General features: G+C 59.8%; 2 protein-coding genes across 6 annotated transcripts; one reads left to right on the forward strand and one right to left on the reverse strand.

Moving 5' to 3' along the window:
• Positions 1-33: 33 nt before the first annotated feature.
• On the reverse strand, positions 34-8,822 carry arhgap17b (Rho GTPase activating protein 17b). 5 transcript variants are annotated; one of them, XM_088436199.1, is made up of 20 exons: positions 7,976-8,822; positions 6,447-6,705; positions 5,437-5,541; positions 5,030-5,106; positions 4,836-4,947; positions 4,698-4,774; positions 4,362-4,581; positions 4,237-4,305; positions 4,097-4,178; positions 3,900-4,027; positions 3,711-3,822; positions 3,561-3,642; positions 3,417-3,497; positions 3,231-3,344; positions 3,068-3,159; positions 2,800-2,932; positions 2,134-2,376; positions 1,763-1,860; positions 1,056-1,370; positions 34-284 (listed from the first exon to the last, which is right to left on the reverse strand). In XM_088436199.1, exons 3-20 carry the CDS (start codon positions 5,527-5,529, stop codon positions 184-186), a joined length of 2,229 nt encoding a protein of 742 aa, XP_088292325.1. In that variant the 5' UTR covers positions 5,530-5,541; positions 6,447-6,705; positions 7,976-8,822; the 3' UTR covers positions 34-183. The 5 variants fall into 5 exon arrangements, with proteins under 5 accessions (XP_088292325.1, XP_088292323.1, XP_088292324.1 ...); XM_088436197.1 differs by having other exon boundaries at positions 6,666-6,705; positions 7,976-8,817; XM_088436198.1 differs by having other exon boundaries at positions 4,362-4,464; positions 6,666-6,705; positions 7,976-8,611.
• A 1,103-nt stretch (positions 8,823-9,925) lies between these two features.
• mosmoa (modulator of smoothened a) lies at positions 9,926-14,973 on the forward strand. The gene is made up of 3 exons (XM_088436014.1): positions 9,926-11,054; positions 12,003-12,215; positions 13,136-14,973. Exons 1-3 carry the CDS (start codon positions 10,949-10,951, stop codon positions 13,318-13,320), a joined length of 504 nt encoding a protein of 167 aa, XP_088292140.1. The 5' UTR covers positions 9,926-10,948; the 3' UTR covers positions 13,321-14,973.
• The last annotated feature ends 18 nt before the right edge of the window (positions 14,974-14,991 follow it).

Below are 14,991 nucleotides of genomic sequence, written 5' to 3' on the forward strand. Positions count from 1 at the left end.
AGTGCATTTGCTCACGAACCCGCATTTCAAAGAGTTTTAAATAAAATGAGAAACGCGGCCCAAAAATGTATCGGTCAAGGTGGAGGTAGCCCCTCCCCCCGAGGCGTAACAAGTAGACGCGCGCCACCCGCTTGCGCCTCCTCCCTGGATAGCATCCCGACGGAGGCCGCGGTCGGACGACGGTCACAGCGAGGTGCTCTCCGAACGCGGGGCTGGCGCTCCTTGACCCGCCGTCGCCTCCGGGATCCACGCCGGGCGCGCCTCTTTGGGGTCCGGGCCGCCGTCTGCGCGCGGGGGGCGGCGGAGGCAGGTCAGCGGCGCGCGCGCCTATTTCCGAGCGCGCTTCGCGACGACGGCCGTCGGGTCATTTCGATGCTAATTTGCCCGCCTGCCTGCCTGTCAATTGTCCTTTTGGAGGGGAGCGAGGCGCGACGGCCCGAGGCGCGACGGCCCGAGCCCGCCGCCGTCAGGCCGGACGCACAAGCTATCGGCCGGCAGTACCGACGTCCTTTAGCAACAAGCGGGAGAGACGCCGCCGCCCCGTCCGACGCGCGGAATCAGGTTCGGGAAGGCCGCCGGCCATTCGCTCCTCTGAAATTCGGCGGCGCTTTCCTTCCGACCGGGGTCGGCGGACCCTAACCCGCTCGACGGCGCGAGCGCCTGAGCCGGGCTTCTCCTCCGGACTTGCGTTTTGCAAGCGCGGCACGGACCCGTCGGCGGCGGCGCCGACCCTTCCCTCGCTTCTTGTCAGATCTGGGACGTAACCTGTGGGTAGCGTACTCACTTTTGTCTTAACTCGATTTTGCACAGCGTTGGCGGTTCCGTGCCGCGTGCTAGCAACGGACTCTTTGACTTGACTTCCCGACGCACGCTTGCGCGCTGCGATGAAGAGGCCCCTTGATGTAAAAGGGAGGATGTGGCCACGGAGGCACAAACGGCAACGTTCTTGCCAACGTTTTCGTCATCGCGTCAAAGTCGTATGAGCAAACGCGCTTTAGGCCTCCTCCGCCGCCGCACGCGCTACTTTGCATCATCGCGGCGCGCGCACGCTTTACCTGCGAGCACTCGGGGCGAGGAGCCGGCCGGCAGGCCGTTGCACGCGTCCGGCCGAGGCTGAGGCGGCGGCGGCGCGCCGGGCCGGTGCCGCGGTTTGGGCGCCGGCCGGGCCGGGCGGGGCAGCGAGCCGGAGCGCCGGCAGTCCTGCGGCGGAGTGTCGGGCGGGGTGGGCGTCCCGGGCGGCGACGGCGGCTGGACGGGGCTTTCTTTGCCCGGGTGGCGCCTGGGGGTGGCGGGCGGCTGCTGTGCGGAGCCCCCGATTTGGGCAAAGGGACTGGCGCGTTTGGGGGGCGCCGGCGCCTGTTTCTTGGTGCCTGTGCGGATGACAAAAGTGCCGTTGGAAATGCGTTGCTGCCATCTATTTTGGCTCTCTCTAGTGGCAAGCTAGACTTTCACAGTCAAAGACGGCCAAGCGGCTACTTTCGAATTGGGGGTCGCCCTTCTTTCCATAAAGACGGCTCCGTCAGTGCAAAGGCAGCCAACAGGCACTCCCTGCATTAACAACCAAATAAACATCCAATCCAGAGATGGGAAAATCAGCCGGCACCCCTAAAGCCAGCTGCAAATGAGCTCCCAGCTCGCCAAAGGCAAACCGCTGGCGCTCTTTTGACTTTCTGGATCCGATGTCCCTGCTCCAATCCGCGTCGTTCAACGTCCCGCCGCGGAAGCCGGCCCCCGTATAGCCACGTAGCGCTCTTCCACTGACCTCTGCGGATCATGTGAGGACTGGGCCCCCTGGACCCACTCGGCGTCTGCGGGGCCCAAGCGTTCACCTGCGGAGGCGGCGTGAACTCCCTGGACGGGCTGCGGACACACAAGGGCTGCGCTTTACATTCCCGGGTTCCGGCCGACGCCGGCTCGAGTAAAATGGGGACAAAGGCCAGGCTGGTGCAAAGGAACGCCGTGTCGTCAGTAGGAGTCTTCCCGGCGAGGCGAAGCGGAGGGGGGGGAGACTAAACGCACGCAGGAGGACCTAAGCGTCACGTGACGGAACCAGTCAAACGGCGGACGATCCGGGTGGCGAGGCGGCGACCGGACTTTTTTTTTTGCGGCGAGCTTGGCGAGCCGGCTCCTTACCTACTCTCCTCTGCGCCCCGCCGCGAGAGGGGGCGGCCCCCGTCGGCCGGGCCGGGCGGCTCGGCCTCCGGGGCGGCCGGCTCCGGCGGCTCGGCGGATCGGGGCCGCGCCCCCGAGCAGGAGGGGCCCTCGCTTTCCGAGAGGACCGGTCGGGGCCGCGAGCCGGACGCGGATAGCTGGGGCTGCTTTCTGACGGTGGTGCCGGCTCTACGCGGGCCGGCCTCCGGACCCTTGTTAACGGTGCTACGGAGGTGGGGAGAAAAGTGGGGGGAAACCACACACACACGCACACACACGCAAAGGAAGTGTAAGAAAAAGCCCCGGAGACCCGAGGAGGAACAGAGAGAGACGAGCCCTCCCAAAGCGAAACCCCACGCAAAGTCTTTCCAAAGGAAGCCAGGAAGCCACAGACACAAGCGGCGAGCTGCAGAGACAGCCGAGCTTTAATGAAACTTTGGGAGTACACGGGGCAACGAAGAGCACGTTGAGACAGGGCCAAAAGCCTTTGGTCCACGAGACGGGACAAATCATCCCGACGCTTTGGCGGGCCCGAGTTTGGGACACGGGGCGGGCCTTTGAGTTAGCGTGATGGAGTCGCGGGCCACCGAGTAGTGGGCCGCCGGCGCCGGGTCCCGTGCGGGGCCCCGGTCGGCGCAAGACCGGTACCTGTCTTTGCGGGGGGGTTGCGTGTCCCCGTCTTGGCCCACGAGGCCGCCGGCCCGCTTCCTTTCGGGCTCGCCGTCCGACGCGGACTGGTGGCCCGGCATGGCGAACATGCCCGACACGTTGAAGTCCACCTCTGGACACAAAGCGGGGGGGGGGGGGGGGGGGGGGGGGCGCACCCCATCACGTTTCTTGCACGCAAATTGTTTCTCGCGCTTGGACCGCTCCGTCGCCTCCTTTTCCTGCCAGAAGCCGCCTTTGAAAGCCTTACCCTCGGGGAAGAACCAATGGGCGTGCTGGATGATGGGTTCCACGATGGCGACCACGTGGACCGACGTGGCCGCCGCCATTTCCGCCAGTGTCCTGCGCGAGCGAGGCAGAGAGAACGGCGCGTCGAAGGTCAGCGAGGAGCGCCGACGGAGCCGCGCGCTCACCCCTCCGTCTTTGGCCACAGCAGGTTGGGCCCCAGGACGATGGCGATGTTGCTGGGAGACATTTTGTTGACGTCGCGTCCTTCCGCCAGTTTGGCCAGAAACTTGACCAGGTACCTGCCGGCGGGACGCGCAGCCACGCTCATTTCCGCTCAAAGCGCGTCTCGCGCGGGACAAGGGCCGCCTTACCTTAAATTGGCTTTGTGAGTCTTCGGCAAGCGGTCGCACGTCACCCACAACGCCTGAAGCCGCTTGTCGGGGTCCGGCACGCTGGATCGCGCGTGGGCGGTTACTCAAAGGGCTCTCTGGGAAGGCGCCGGCGCGTCTTCTTACTTGGATGCCTGCGTCCACTCGTCGTACAGGCCAAAGGTCATTAGAGGTTCCGGAAGTTCCCTGAGGTACGACTTGAGGGCTCCTGCGCGACAAGGAAAAGCGCTTGAGAGCGCGGCGGCAAGTGGGCGGAGGGGCAGAAAAGTTCCTCACCGGCCACGGCGTGCGGGTCCGAGTAGAACTCTTCCAGCTGGGACGTGGAACAGTCCAAGGCGGCTTTCAGCTTTTTGAGCTTGGAAGCTCCCGCCGCGATTCTGAACAGACCCTGCACGGGTGCAAACAGCATCTTCCGATTGGGTGCGCCCCAGGGCAAGCGCCGCCGCCGCTTCATCTTCGACAGACCTCCTCCTTCATGCCCGTCTCCAGCAGCATCATGACGCAGGCCTCGACTGGCAGGGCGATGTCACGCTTGCTGCGCTGCAGGTGCTCCTCCAGCGCCGTGCCGAACGCCGGCTTTTCCATCCACGAGTCTGCCGGCAAAGCGAGGAGCGCTCAGTCCGCCGGCGTGCCCGAGCCCGCCCGCCCGCCCGCCCGCCCACCTTGCTGCGATCGGATGTCCGGTATGGCCTCCTCCAGAGCCGCCAGAGACCTTCGGTGGTACTCCGCCTGGGCCTCTAACAACTGGCGCACGCGCGCAGACGTTGGAAGAGGCCGGAACGGGAAACGCGGCCGTACCCACCGTCAGATAGTAGCGCGCGTAGTCCCCTTCGTTGGACGCAAAGTTGTACATGTCCGCCGATAACTGGTCCTGCGGGGGCAACGTCCAGATTGGTTCCGGAGCAGAGGGCGCGCCGCCCAACCTACTTTGCACATTTCCACTTTGTTGAGCGCCTCGTCCATCTCGTCCTTGAGCGAGTCCAGCTTGGCCGCCACCGTCTGGTTGCCCGACTTGCTGGCTTGGTACCACCTGCGCGACAGTGGATCAGGAGGCGCCGCAAAAGGCCCCCTTCCCTCCGCCGAACCCTCATCGGATACAGTAAAGAAAGGCGCGGCGGCTGGTCCAGTTACCACTTGCTGATTTATTCTGATTTGATGGATTTTCAAGCGGGGACAGAACAAGCGGATGGCGACAAGTAGGCTTACTACTTGCTGATTTGGATAAGTTCCGCGCGCTCGCGACCAGAGTAAGCGAAAGGCCACCTGGTCTTGGCCGAGTCGTAGTCCAGGACCAGCTTGGCCAGTTGCTTCCTCTGTTTCAGGACGTTGGGGATCTCAACCTGGGAGACGGCGACGGTCAAAGGACACAAAAGGCCGAGGGAAACGCCACGCCGGCCGTACCTCGGCCAGCGCGTTGAGAGGATCCAGGACGTCTTTCTCCACCTGCACTTCGTGCCGCGTCAGCTCGCCGGCCAAGCGGCTTTCCGCCTCGCCGCACACCTCCATCATCTTCCTGCCCGCGCACGCGCGCGCAAAAGACACGTTGAGACGCGGCGGGCGCGGGTCCCCCGCCGGCGCCTCGGCCGCTCGCTCACCCCATCAGACTGTCGTCTCCCAGCTGCGAGCCGCCCTCTTGCATGGCCTGAGACAGCGCCGTCAGCGGCAGCTTTTTCTAAAGGAAGATTCTCCTTCAAAGCTTTGCACGCGCGCCTCCTTTGCCCCGTCGGCGGGCAGGCGGCCAGGAAAGGGTTCGGCCGACGCGACGGGACACAAGCGTCCCTTGTTAGCGATCGCCTTTGCTAACGTCAACTCGTGTTCCGTTGGACGTCGCCTAAGCGGTCTCCGTGCCCATCCGGGCGAATGTTGATCATGGAAAAATTTCGCACATCGGGCGTCGCGCCTGTTCGAGGGAGCGGCCCGCGGACGCCCTCTTTTGTGAGATTTCCCTTTGCTTTTCCAATCGCGATCATTTCATCATCATCCGTTTTCCTTTTGGACTTACGTGTCTCTTGTCGCTGTCTGCGCCCGGCTGACCCTGCAGACACGACGCCAGCCTCTTGTGCGCGTTGTGCGACATCAGGCGCACCAGCTCCATGCGCCTCTCGATCTGTCCGCGCGCGCGCACGCACACACACACACACACGCGTCACGCTCTGTTGGGGCAGGCGATGATGGAGAAGATGATGGGCGGGCCGCAGCCCCAAACGCAGACGGTCAAGTTAGCAAAACGCCATTCGTCACTTTTGAACAAGTACTTGGGGCTGAAGAGCCGCAGCAGGAATTGTCGGTCCCGGTGCGCATGCAGGAAGAAGCCTCCTACTAAGGCCGTTTGGAAATCAGCACAAATGCCAGCAGTGGACCTTTGACTCATCTCCCAGTAGACCATGCTCCGTTTCAAAAGCCCCTTTTTTCCTCGGTACCCCGGTCTCCCGATGGCGGGCCCATCCCATCCCATCCCTTCCCATCCCGTTCCCGGCCGTCCTTGGGACTTTCTTTCCGAACTTGAAATACCCCATCTGAGATGGCATCGCCTAAACGCGCATTTCCTCTTCCCGTGTCCAAATCAGCAAGCCGGGAGATTGCCATCTTTTACTCTCTCATCCTCCCATTCGGGCGGCTCCAAACGTTTCGTGATTCGCCCCATTTGGGGAGTTCCCCTTCAGGACGGCGCCGAGAGTTTCAAGTTCATCCGACGGGGAAGGCCCGAGGCCGGCACGTGCCTCGCCGCGTGCGCTTTCACCCAAGGGCGGCGAGCGCCAGCGGGCGGCCGCGCACACGCAGGGCTTCGGCTCGGGCCTTTTGGAGCCCGCGTTCCGAAAGGGGCTCGCTATTGGGGGCAAAAGACGGCTGCGCCCTTCCGGCTCTCTACTGCATGACGGCAGGCTTGTGGAATGCTCCTCTCCTACCTCGGTCCCAGCCCCGGCCCTTTCCTGCTCCGCTCCGTGTTGCGTAGCGCTCCCCAAAGACAAAACAAGCTCCAGCTCGTCCCTCCGACAACCCGCGGCTGGCTACCTTTGCGGGAAGGAGTCCGGTTTTGTCATCCTTCTTCGCTTTGGGATCGCGCCCCAAAGCGTCGGTCCCGATCGGTCGGGCTCCTTCCCGCCGGATCCGCCGTCTCTTTCTCGGGTTCCTGGGCTCCGCCGGGCACCCTTGAGCTCGTGGGCCCGGAACGGCGAATGTTCGCCTCGCGAGTCAAAGAGCGCGGCGGGAAAAGGCCCGATCGGCATTTACCTGCAGCAGGTCGTCGCTCAGCACTTCCGTCTTCTCGGCCCTGCGGATAGAAAGTCGCGCTTGAACCGGCACCTCGTCAAAACGCTCGCTCCCGGATGGGCTCCGGCGGCCGGACGGCGGCTCGGGTTTCCCGTCCGACGGGAGTCCGAAAGCCCGGCCCGAGCGCGGGGTCCGATTTCGGCCGAGGCGCTTTGCTCGCCGGGGGCCTCGGCGGCCGCTTTGGACGAGACGGGCCATCGCTCGCCTCTTCAGTCGCACAAACGATGTGCTGGGGGCCGCCGCGTCTTTTACTTGTCCATTTGGAGCAGCGCTTCTAAATGTATTCTTATTTAGTGCATCCCACTATTATTTTGCTGCCCCCCCCCACCAGCAATTATACAGTTTCAAGGTTAGTCTGAGCAGACTGGGGGCGGCATGGCTCGGTGGTAGGGGCGGTCGTGGCTTCGATCCCCCGACTATCAAGACCATGTCTATGTGTCCTTGAGCAGGATACCGAACCCCCAGTTGCTCCTGATGCTGCGTCATCAGTAGGTAAATGACTAGTTAGTGTAAAGCGCTTTGAGTATTTGCAGTAGTTCCTCGATGGCGTCAAGTCAGTTTATTACGTGGTCATTATTTGTTGGCAGTTAAGTTATTTTTGTTTGACCTGCCTCAACTTTCTGTGCTGGATTTTTGCCAAAGCTTTCAACGAGGTCATTCGAACGAGGTCTTTCATGTCCCTTTTGCCATGGCAAAGCCGTGCAAAAATGTGCTATTTCATCCACATAATATTTGGCTTGATATAGCGTATGAAACGGTTTGGACCGACACGTTTCCCTATCGGACCGGCCGATCGGTCCCAAAGGTCCCTGAGGCGTGAAGTCTAGTTCGCCGGCCAGCCCGGCAGCCGGTTCCGTGGCGGGTTTTCCGCTCGGTTTCCTATTCGGGGAGCCGTCGATGGGGGTTACGAGGTTCGCTCGGGCATTTATGGGCGCCTATCATAGAGACGATGCCACACTCGGGTCGAGTTCGGTCGGCTCGCGGCCGGCGCCTTTATACGCGCGTTATTATCGCTTGGTTTGCGCCTCGCGTGCACGACATTGGCCGCCCGTTATTGCGAGCGTGCGCCCCGTTTAGGCCGCCTGCCAATGAGCGTGGTCTTTAGAAGGCAACATGACGCGTCAAATGCAAACGCTTGCATTCGCACTTGAAAGCCGCGCCGTGAAAGGCAAAACGTAAAAAAAAAAAAAAAAAAATTAAACAAGAAGACTGCCTGTCGCAGCCTGTCGTGTCCTGCCCTGTCCGCACGCAACAAGTCAAGTAACACTCACCTCCCGACGGTCTGGTTGGCCAATTGCCTCATGCGGTTGAACTGCTTCTTCATCTCGCTTCCACTTCCAGTGAGCCCACCTCCCCAAAAAAGAAAAAAGAAGAACGGAAAAAGAAGGAAAGAAAGAAAAAAAGCCAGTCGGCGGCACTCCCGCGGAACTCTTTGCCCTCGGTGTGGAAAAGTCGGCCTATGTCGCAGCCATTGCGGCGGAAAGAAAAAGTGCGCGCTGTCGTTTGCGACGACTTTGGATTCCGAAACGCGAATTGACGAACTCGCTGCGACTCGGGCCAGCTGACGGCAACATGCCCGGCGACGAACTCGTTCGAGTCGCTTGCGGCTGGCGGCGAAGAGGAGGAAGTGACTCGGCTTTCCGAGCGCACGCGCACGCGCACACGTCACGCCTCCGCACCACAAAGACACTTGATTAGGCACGCGTCCGCCCCCTGAAAAACAAAGGCAAGGCAAGGCTCGTCCCTCGTCCCTCGTCCCGCGTCCCGCGTCCCGGCCGCTCGCCGGCGGCAAACCGCGTTGCCTCGATGGGCGCGCGTTGCGCCGACCGCTGACGCTTCGCCGCTTCGCCGCTTCGCCGCATGCCCGCCAGTTCCGCGAGAAGTCCAGCGCGAGTTCGCTTCGGCCTTTCGGCTTCGCTTGCGTAACTTCGCACGAACAAATGCAGCAACCGTTTCGATTGAACTTCTAGCGGGCACTTTTTATTTCCTCTCGTTTCCCATACTCCCAAAGCACAAACGGGGGTTGGGTCGCCGCCGCGGCACTCCTCGGCCTTATCGGGCCTCTCCTAGCAAGAGCCGTAGCGGCCGGGATCGCCGGCCCCGGACCTTTGCACTTTGGTCCGCGGGGCCTCTTGTACTCGGCTGCGACTCAGCTGATTAGAAGGCGAAGCGACTTTGAACCGCGCTTGCGGCGGGAATGCGACCGGCGAAGCGTTTGCTCCGCGTCACGGGCGCCGCCTGCCGGCGCCTCGGGACACTGCGGCGCCTTCCCTTTTCCCGGCCAATTTCACGTTTGTTTGGAGTCGCTCATCGGCGCGCCACCATTTGCCATTGGCGCAGATGACCGCGCATACCTGTGCTTCGACGAGGGCATAGGTGTCAAACTCCTATCCTGCTTGTTTTTGATGTTGCACCCGATTCAATGGTTTTCGAGCTGCCAATGATTTGAATCAGCTGTGTTGGGCAGGGACACGTGCAGGATACCGGCCCTCGAGGAGTGGTAAAGCTTCGCGCTCGCTATATAGCTTGCGTCTAAAACCTATGAAGCACCCGTAGCACATCAACCCGTGTGTTTGCGTGCCCCCACTTTTTTTCCCTTTCTTGATCCTTCTTTAGGAGCACTCCTAAGAGCCATCCGGTTCCTGCAGCATTTTTCCACTGACAAACACAATAACAATGATGTAGGCTAGCCGCTTAACGTTATCCACACTGAAACCATCCATTTTTGAAACATCCGTCCCTAACATAGCCGGCTGAACTTTAATTTGATTATTAACATTGAAATTGTGAGTTGCACTAACTGTTTTTGCTTACAGCAAAAACAATGCATCTCTATGCTGTGACGCTAAGTCATAAAGGGAAAAAAAATATTTTGGGTCTTGTTTTTAAAGGTTCACAATACAGTACAGAATTTGGCTTCAGACAATCTTTCACTGCATGTGTAATGAGCGTAATGAGCTACATTTAGAATGGCAAATCCATAATAACAGTTACTGCGGTGAGAGTAATAGAAAAGTCATGACAGTAGTGTAATGCCTTAAAATAAAATACAGCAAAATTGTAATGTAACTAATTAGTTTGAAATAACAGTAATACGTGATAAATAATGCACCAGAGTTTAGAAGTAACTTGCACAACACTGATTGTTCCTGATTTTTGACTAAATGTGTTTGCGTTGTTCCTGATTTTTGACTTAGTGTGTTTGCCGTAGAGAGCGAGCGAGCCAAACTGCTCCAGCCTCTGCGCGTGCGCTCATGGAATGACCGGTTAATCAGCGAACCTCCCGGCGGTCTTTTTACGTTGCCAACGCGCTATGCCCGCCAAACAAAACAGTTTCCCCTGCCCTTGTTCTCTGGTCTCTACGCTAAAAATGAAATAATTTACTTTCTCTGCCCTTGTTTTCTACGGTAGTGTACGGCATACAGTTGTAGTCGACAAATTTTTGTGCTAAAATAACGGTATGGTAGCAACGTAAGATGGCTGGTTCCTTGACCTCAGCCTTCAAAGGTTTGTTGAGTCCGTTTCGTATAAGTCCGCGCCGGAAACAGGCCTTTTTTGTGCGTGTGTAAAGATGTTCTCGCGAGAGTGTCGTAGGAGGGCTTCCGACAGGACGACGAGATCGCAGGGGGGCAGCTAGCTTTGCGTTGTGGCCCAAGTGGCTGTCGATGTCGGGCTTTGTGTCATGAGGCGGAACCGGCGGCTCGGCTGCTAGTGGCGGCTAAGCGTTCAAAGACACGGTGCGATTTTGTCGCCGCTCGCTCGCCGGACCTTAAACTCTCGGCCGGCCGCCGCCGGGCCCAAGTCGGCCCAGGCCGAGGCCGAGGCTGCTCGGCTAACAAACAAGCGAAGCGAGGAGAAGGGGAGGAGGCGACGTCGCAGCGACGGCGACTGAGACGGCGATGGCATTTGCTTTCCCACGCTGATTCGGCCGCCGCAAGAGCGCCAAGCGGCCGCGGGTCGCGCCGGCCGGCCGGCCGGCCGTCCTTCCGTCCTTCCTTCCTTCCTTCCTTCCCTCCCTCCCTCCCTTCGCGCGCCTCGGCGGCCGCAGCTCGGCCCAGCCGGCCTCCGCCGTCCGGCCAGCAGCTCGCCGCCGGGAAATGTCGGCGCGGGCGTCCCGCTGAGGCGTTGGACGGCCGCGGGGCGAGCTTGGACCGACTACAGCCGCCCCCCTCCCCCCTTGCCCAGGGCGCCCATAGCGCCGGCCCTTTCCCCCTCTTGTCCCGCCGTCGGATGCGGCAGAAAAAATGGACAAACTGACCATCATTTCGGGGTGCCTGTTTCTGGCGGCCGATATCTTTGCTATAGCCAGCATCGCCAACCCGGACTGGATCAACACCGGGGAGTCGGCAGGTAAATGCGAGCCGCGCTCGTCTCGTTGCTCGGATGCCCGAAGGCGGGCGGGCATCGGGCAGGGGCGCCGTCCGACCGACACCCGCGAGCAGGCGCCCGTCTCGCCATGTCCTCACCCCCCCCCCAGCGTTCGTACAGAGAGCCGTAATAAAATGTTATCAAACAAGTTGCTGTCAAGATGAAATGCAAAATGGAAACAAAGTTTTAGACGAGCGTACCGCTTCCATTTGTCAAAGCTGTTTGGTCTGTAAAAGTCATATTGTATCATTACCCGTGGTGCTGAGAAGGGAAAACGGATGTGCTTTTTCAAGGAAAAGCGCATGCCTCTGGTTTCGCTCGTTATGTCAAAGCATGTTTATGATAGCCCGAGTATGCTATTTGTGGTGACAACATGATAACAACATGGTGCCGCAGCATTGACAGCGAGTTTCGGCCCCCGCTCTCCCCCCGTTCAACGTGCAGCATTTTCTCGGTCCGACCGTGACCCGTGCGAGTGACTCTCGTAATTTTCCTCGGCGGCTACCCTTCGGGTTGACGGACATTCTGTCAGAGTCGAGAGCGACCGATTCGTCGGTATCCGACCGAGACAAATCTGTGCGGCGAACGGGAGAGGCCGGCTGCCGAGATCCCCTTCCCCGCCGTGTCACATCGCCGCCCTCGCTGGCGAACGTGGCGCCTGGACAGGTAGTTCCCCCAAGCTATTATGAGCTTGCTCTCATAGGAGCAGCGAGACCGAAAACACGTTGGGATGCAGTTTTCTCGACGAGCCTGATCTAGTTTTCCTTTTCAACACCACACATAGGCCGTAAGGTGAACGAGGACATGCATACCTTTTCTTTCTTTTCGCTATCGTTCAAGGAAGCGCAGTCCCCCAAAACGGAGGCGGTGGCCAACACTGGCGATCTCGGCCGGCGTTTAAGAAAGCGATTTTGTCACGTCTCCTCGCAGGCGCCCTCACCGTCGGTCTGGTCCGTCAATGCCAGACCATCCACGGACGGGACCGGACCTGCATCCCGCCGCGGCTGCCCCCTGAGTGGGTCACCACGCTTTTCTTCATCATCATGGGCATCATCTCCCTCACCGTCACCTGCGGTCTCCTGGTGGCATCGCACTGGCGTCGAGAGGCCACCAAGTACGCCCGCTGGATCGCCTTCACTGGCAGTAAGTCGCTTCCCGGTTTTGCCGCGTCTCGCCGAGCGGCCGAGGCCTCGCTCGGGCCCGCCTTCCTCGAACCTCGGTCCGCGCGCTGCGTTTTAAGGCGTTTTCGCCAAAGCCGGGGCTCCCCGGAGTACGGCTGCGCCGATTGTCGTGAAGCCGTGCGCTCGCCGCATCCCGGCCACGCAAACGTCTGCTTTTTTGCTGTGGTTAGCTCGCCGGCAACGGCCTTCCCTTCGCTCGGTCGCGTGGCTGCTTCTTGTCCTCGGCAAACTTGCGGAACGGCTGAGCTTCTCCGTCTCCTTTCTTGATCGGTCGGGCGTTTCAGCCGAGGGGATGGATTGTGGTCGACACGCTTAGACAGACGATATTCTTCTTGAATGCGAGCGCCGCACCGTGAGACTGCCGGACGCGTTTTGCGCAGCGCTTTGCTTCGCCCCGCCACTCGAATCCGTGCGGGCGAGCGCTTGTTGCGACGCCAGACGGGACACTTGGCCGACGTGGCAAAGCGCTCTCGTTCGCAGATATCTTTGACCTCTGGCGTTTACCCCGCCGCTGAGGGATCGGTAGACTCGTCGAGTGCCGCTCGGCGGGCCCCGAAGCCTCCAGAAGTAGGTGCGCGCTACTCCTCCCTCAAATGGAAATATTCCAAGTCACCTCATGTTGCTCAATATGGCGAGCCGTTGGCGACGTGGCTCGAAAAGCCCTTCAAATTGTTATCGACGTTCTTGATGACTACGAATCGGTGTGTTCGCGTCCGTCAAAAGTTGTCGAAGATCTTTATCGCTCGACATCTGCGACATTGGGCGAGAACGCCAATGAACGGGGCCCGCTCCCACTAAAGCGGTAAGCAGAAAGGGACGGCCGGAGAAAGAGGAGGCGCTCGCAACAAGGGGGTCCTCACCGTGTGCGTCTGCCTCCCGCAGTGATCCTGTTCTGCATGGCGGCGCTCATCTTCCCCATCGGCTTCTACATCAACGAGGTGGGGGGCCAGCCCTACAAGCTGCCCAACAACACGGTGGTGGGCTCATCCTACGTGCTCTTCGTCCTCTCCATCTTCTTCACCATCGTGGGACTGCTCTTCGCCGGCAAAGTTTGCCTCCCGGGCTGAAGTCCGGACCGGGCCGGCCCGCCTCCGGACAAAGTCGAATTTACAGGACGGGCGCCCGCCGCAAAGGTGCAAGCGCCGACCCGCTCCGGGTTGAGCGAGGGCGGGCGTGGGCGTCGCGGCGGCTTCTTGGGGACCGCCCGCCCGTCTTCCCATCTCCCGAGCCCTTTCGCTCTTCATTTTTGTTTAGCCGCCCTACGTCCCGATAGCGTCCGCCTTTTTCAGTGGAAGGAGGTGCCTCAGAAAAGAGGAAGCCGCCGGGGTGGCGGTGTGCGCCCATCTCCTGTTTTTAGGCGGCCACTGACTGGAACCGGCCCAGTGCTTCTCAAACTCGAATGCTAAACAGTTGAGGCGACATTCCCTTTAGACTGTGAGGAAAAGGAGCGGCGCCGATATGCGTTTGGCCTCCTCAGGATGCCGTTTAGAAGAGCTAGGAGGCGCCAGGGAGAGGCAAAAAGTCCTAACTTTATTGTGCGCGACAGAAGAAGAAAACCTGGGACAGATGCGCAGTCCTTTCTGGTTTTCCTTCCACATTCATGTCGAAGAAAAACTGAGCGAGCATTAGGAGCTGTCCGGGCCTCACGTAGGTCGCCGGTCTTTGTGCGCGAGCCCGCTCTCGTTTTGCCTTGATCATCTTGTACGGACGCACGGGCAGGATTTTCTGTATTTGGAAGCGCGACGGCTAACGGGAAGCGTCAGTCGCACCGCCAATGTGTTGAAAGGAAGGAAAAAAGAAACTTCTTACCTCATTGTTTGTATTACTTTACAACGGTGGCGACGCGCGCCCTCTAAATGTTTGTCTCGCCCGGACGGAACGTCTCCACGTCAAGGTTGCGCGCGTAGGACGCGATTTTTCGCCGAATGAAAAGAGAAAGCTTGACTGGCAAACTCTGCGAGGCGTTCTCGCTGAGAGAAAGTGCGGCAGCTCATCCGAGCGATCTCGCGTGACGTTTTCAGTTACGCCTCAACCCCGAAAGCGCGTTACGCGCTCGTCAGTCGTCGGTCAGCCTCCCCATTTGGGCGCGCGCGTCTAACAAAAAGCGTGGCAAAGGAAAAAAACCCACCAAAAGGCCAACAATTGCCATTGATTGTCAGAAGCGGTCTAGGTTGAAAATGGCACCGCGCACTCATTTGCAAGTGCCCGCAAAGGGGCTTTATATGATTGCGAGGCTTACATTGGGGATCCGCGCGACCATTGGCACCCAGGGGTGAAACGCGACGGGTCCAATCGTTGAATAAGTTCCCCTTTAGTGTGCCAGATCGCTTGCTTGACAATCACGAGTCTCCTCCCCCGAACGAGATGGCAGCCTGGCGCAGTTCTCCGACCGGCCCGCGGGAGGCAGCGCGGACCCACATCCTAGCCTAGTGGCACAAAGCCCAACAGAAGCTTGGCCGAATGGCTTTCGGAGAGAATCGGGAATCAGTACTCGCTTTATGATCGTTTTGACCCAACTAATCTTCCGAGGGAACCCGACGTTCGGAGATGTGTGCGTACCGCGCTTAAGGTTGGGCGTCCCTGAGGAGCTCCGCCTCTGCAAGTCACACAAATGCGCCCTTAACTTATTTTTACACTTGTATGACAGTTGAAAGTGTTCACTTGTCACATAAAGCATTGCCTGTACAGATAATAAAGCTTTCACGATGGTGACGTTGAGAGCCCGGAGCAAATTGTTT

This window comes from Hippichthys cyanospilos, chromosome 16 (assembly GCF_059441005.1).
Source record: "Hippichthys cyanospilos isolate Australia breed blue-spotted pipefish chromosome 16, RoL_Hcya_1.0, whole genome shotgun sequence".
Taxonomy (NCBI): domain Eukaryota; kingdom Metazoa; phylum Chordata; class Actinopteri; order Syngnathiformes; family Syngnathidae; genus Hippichthys; species Hippichthys cyanospilos.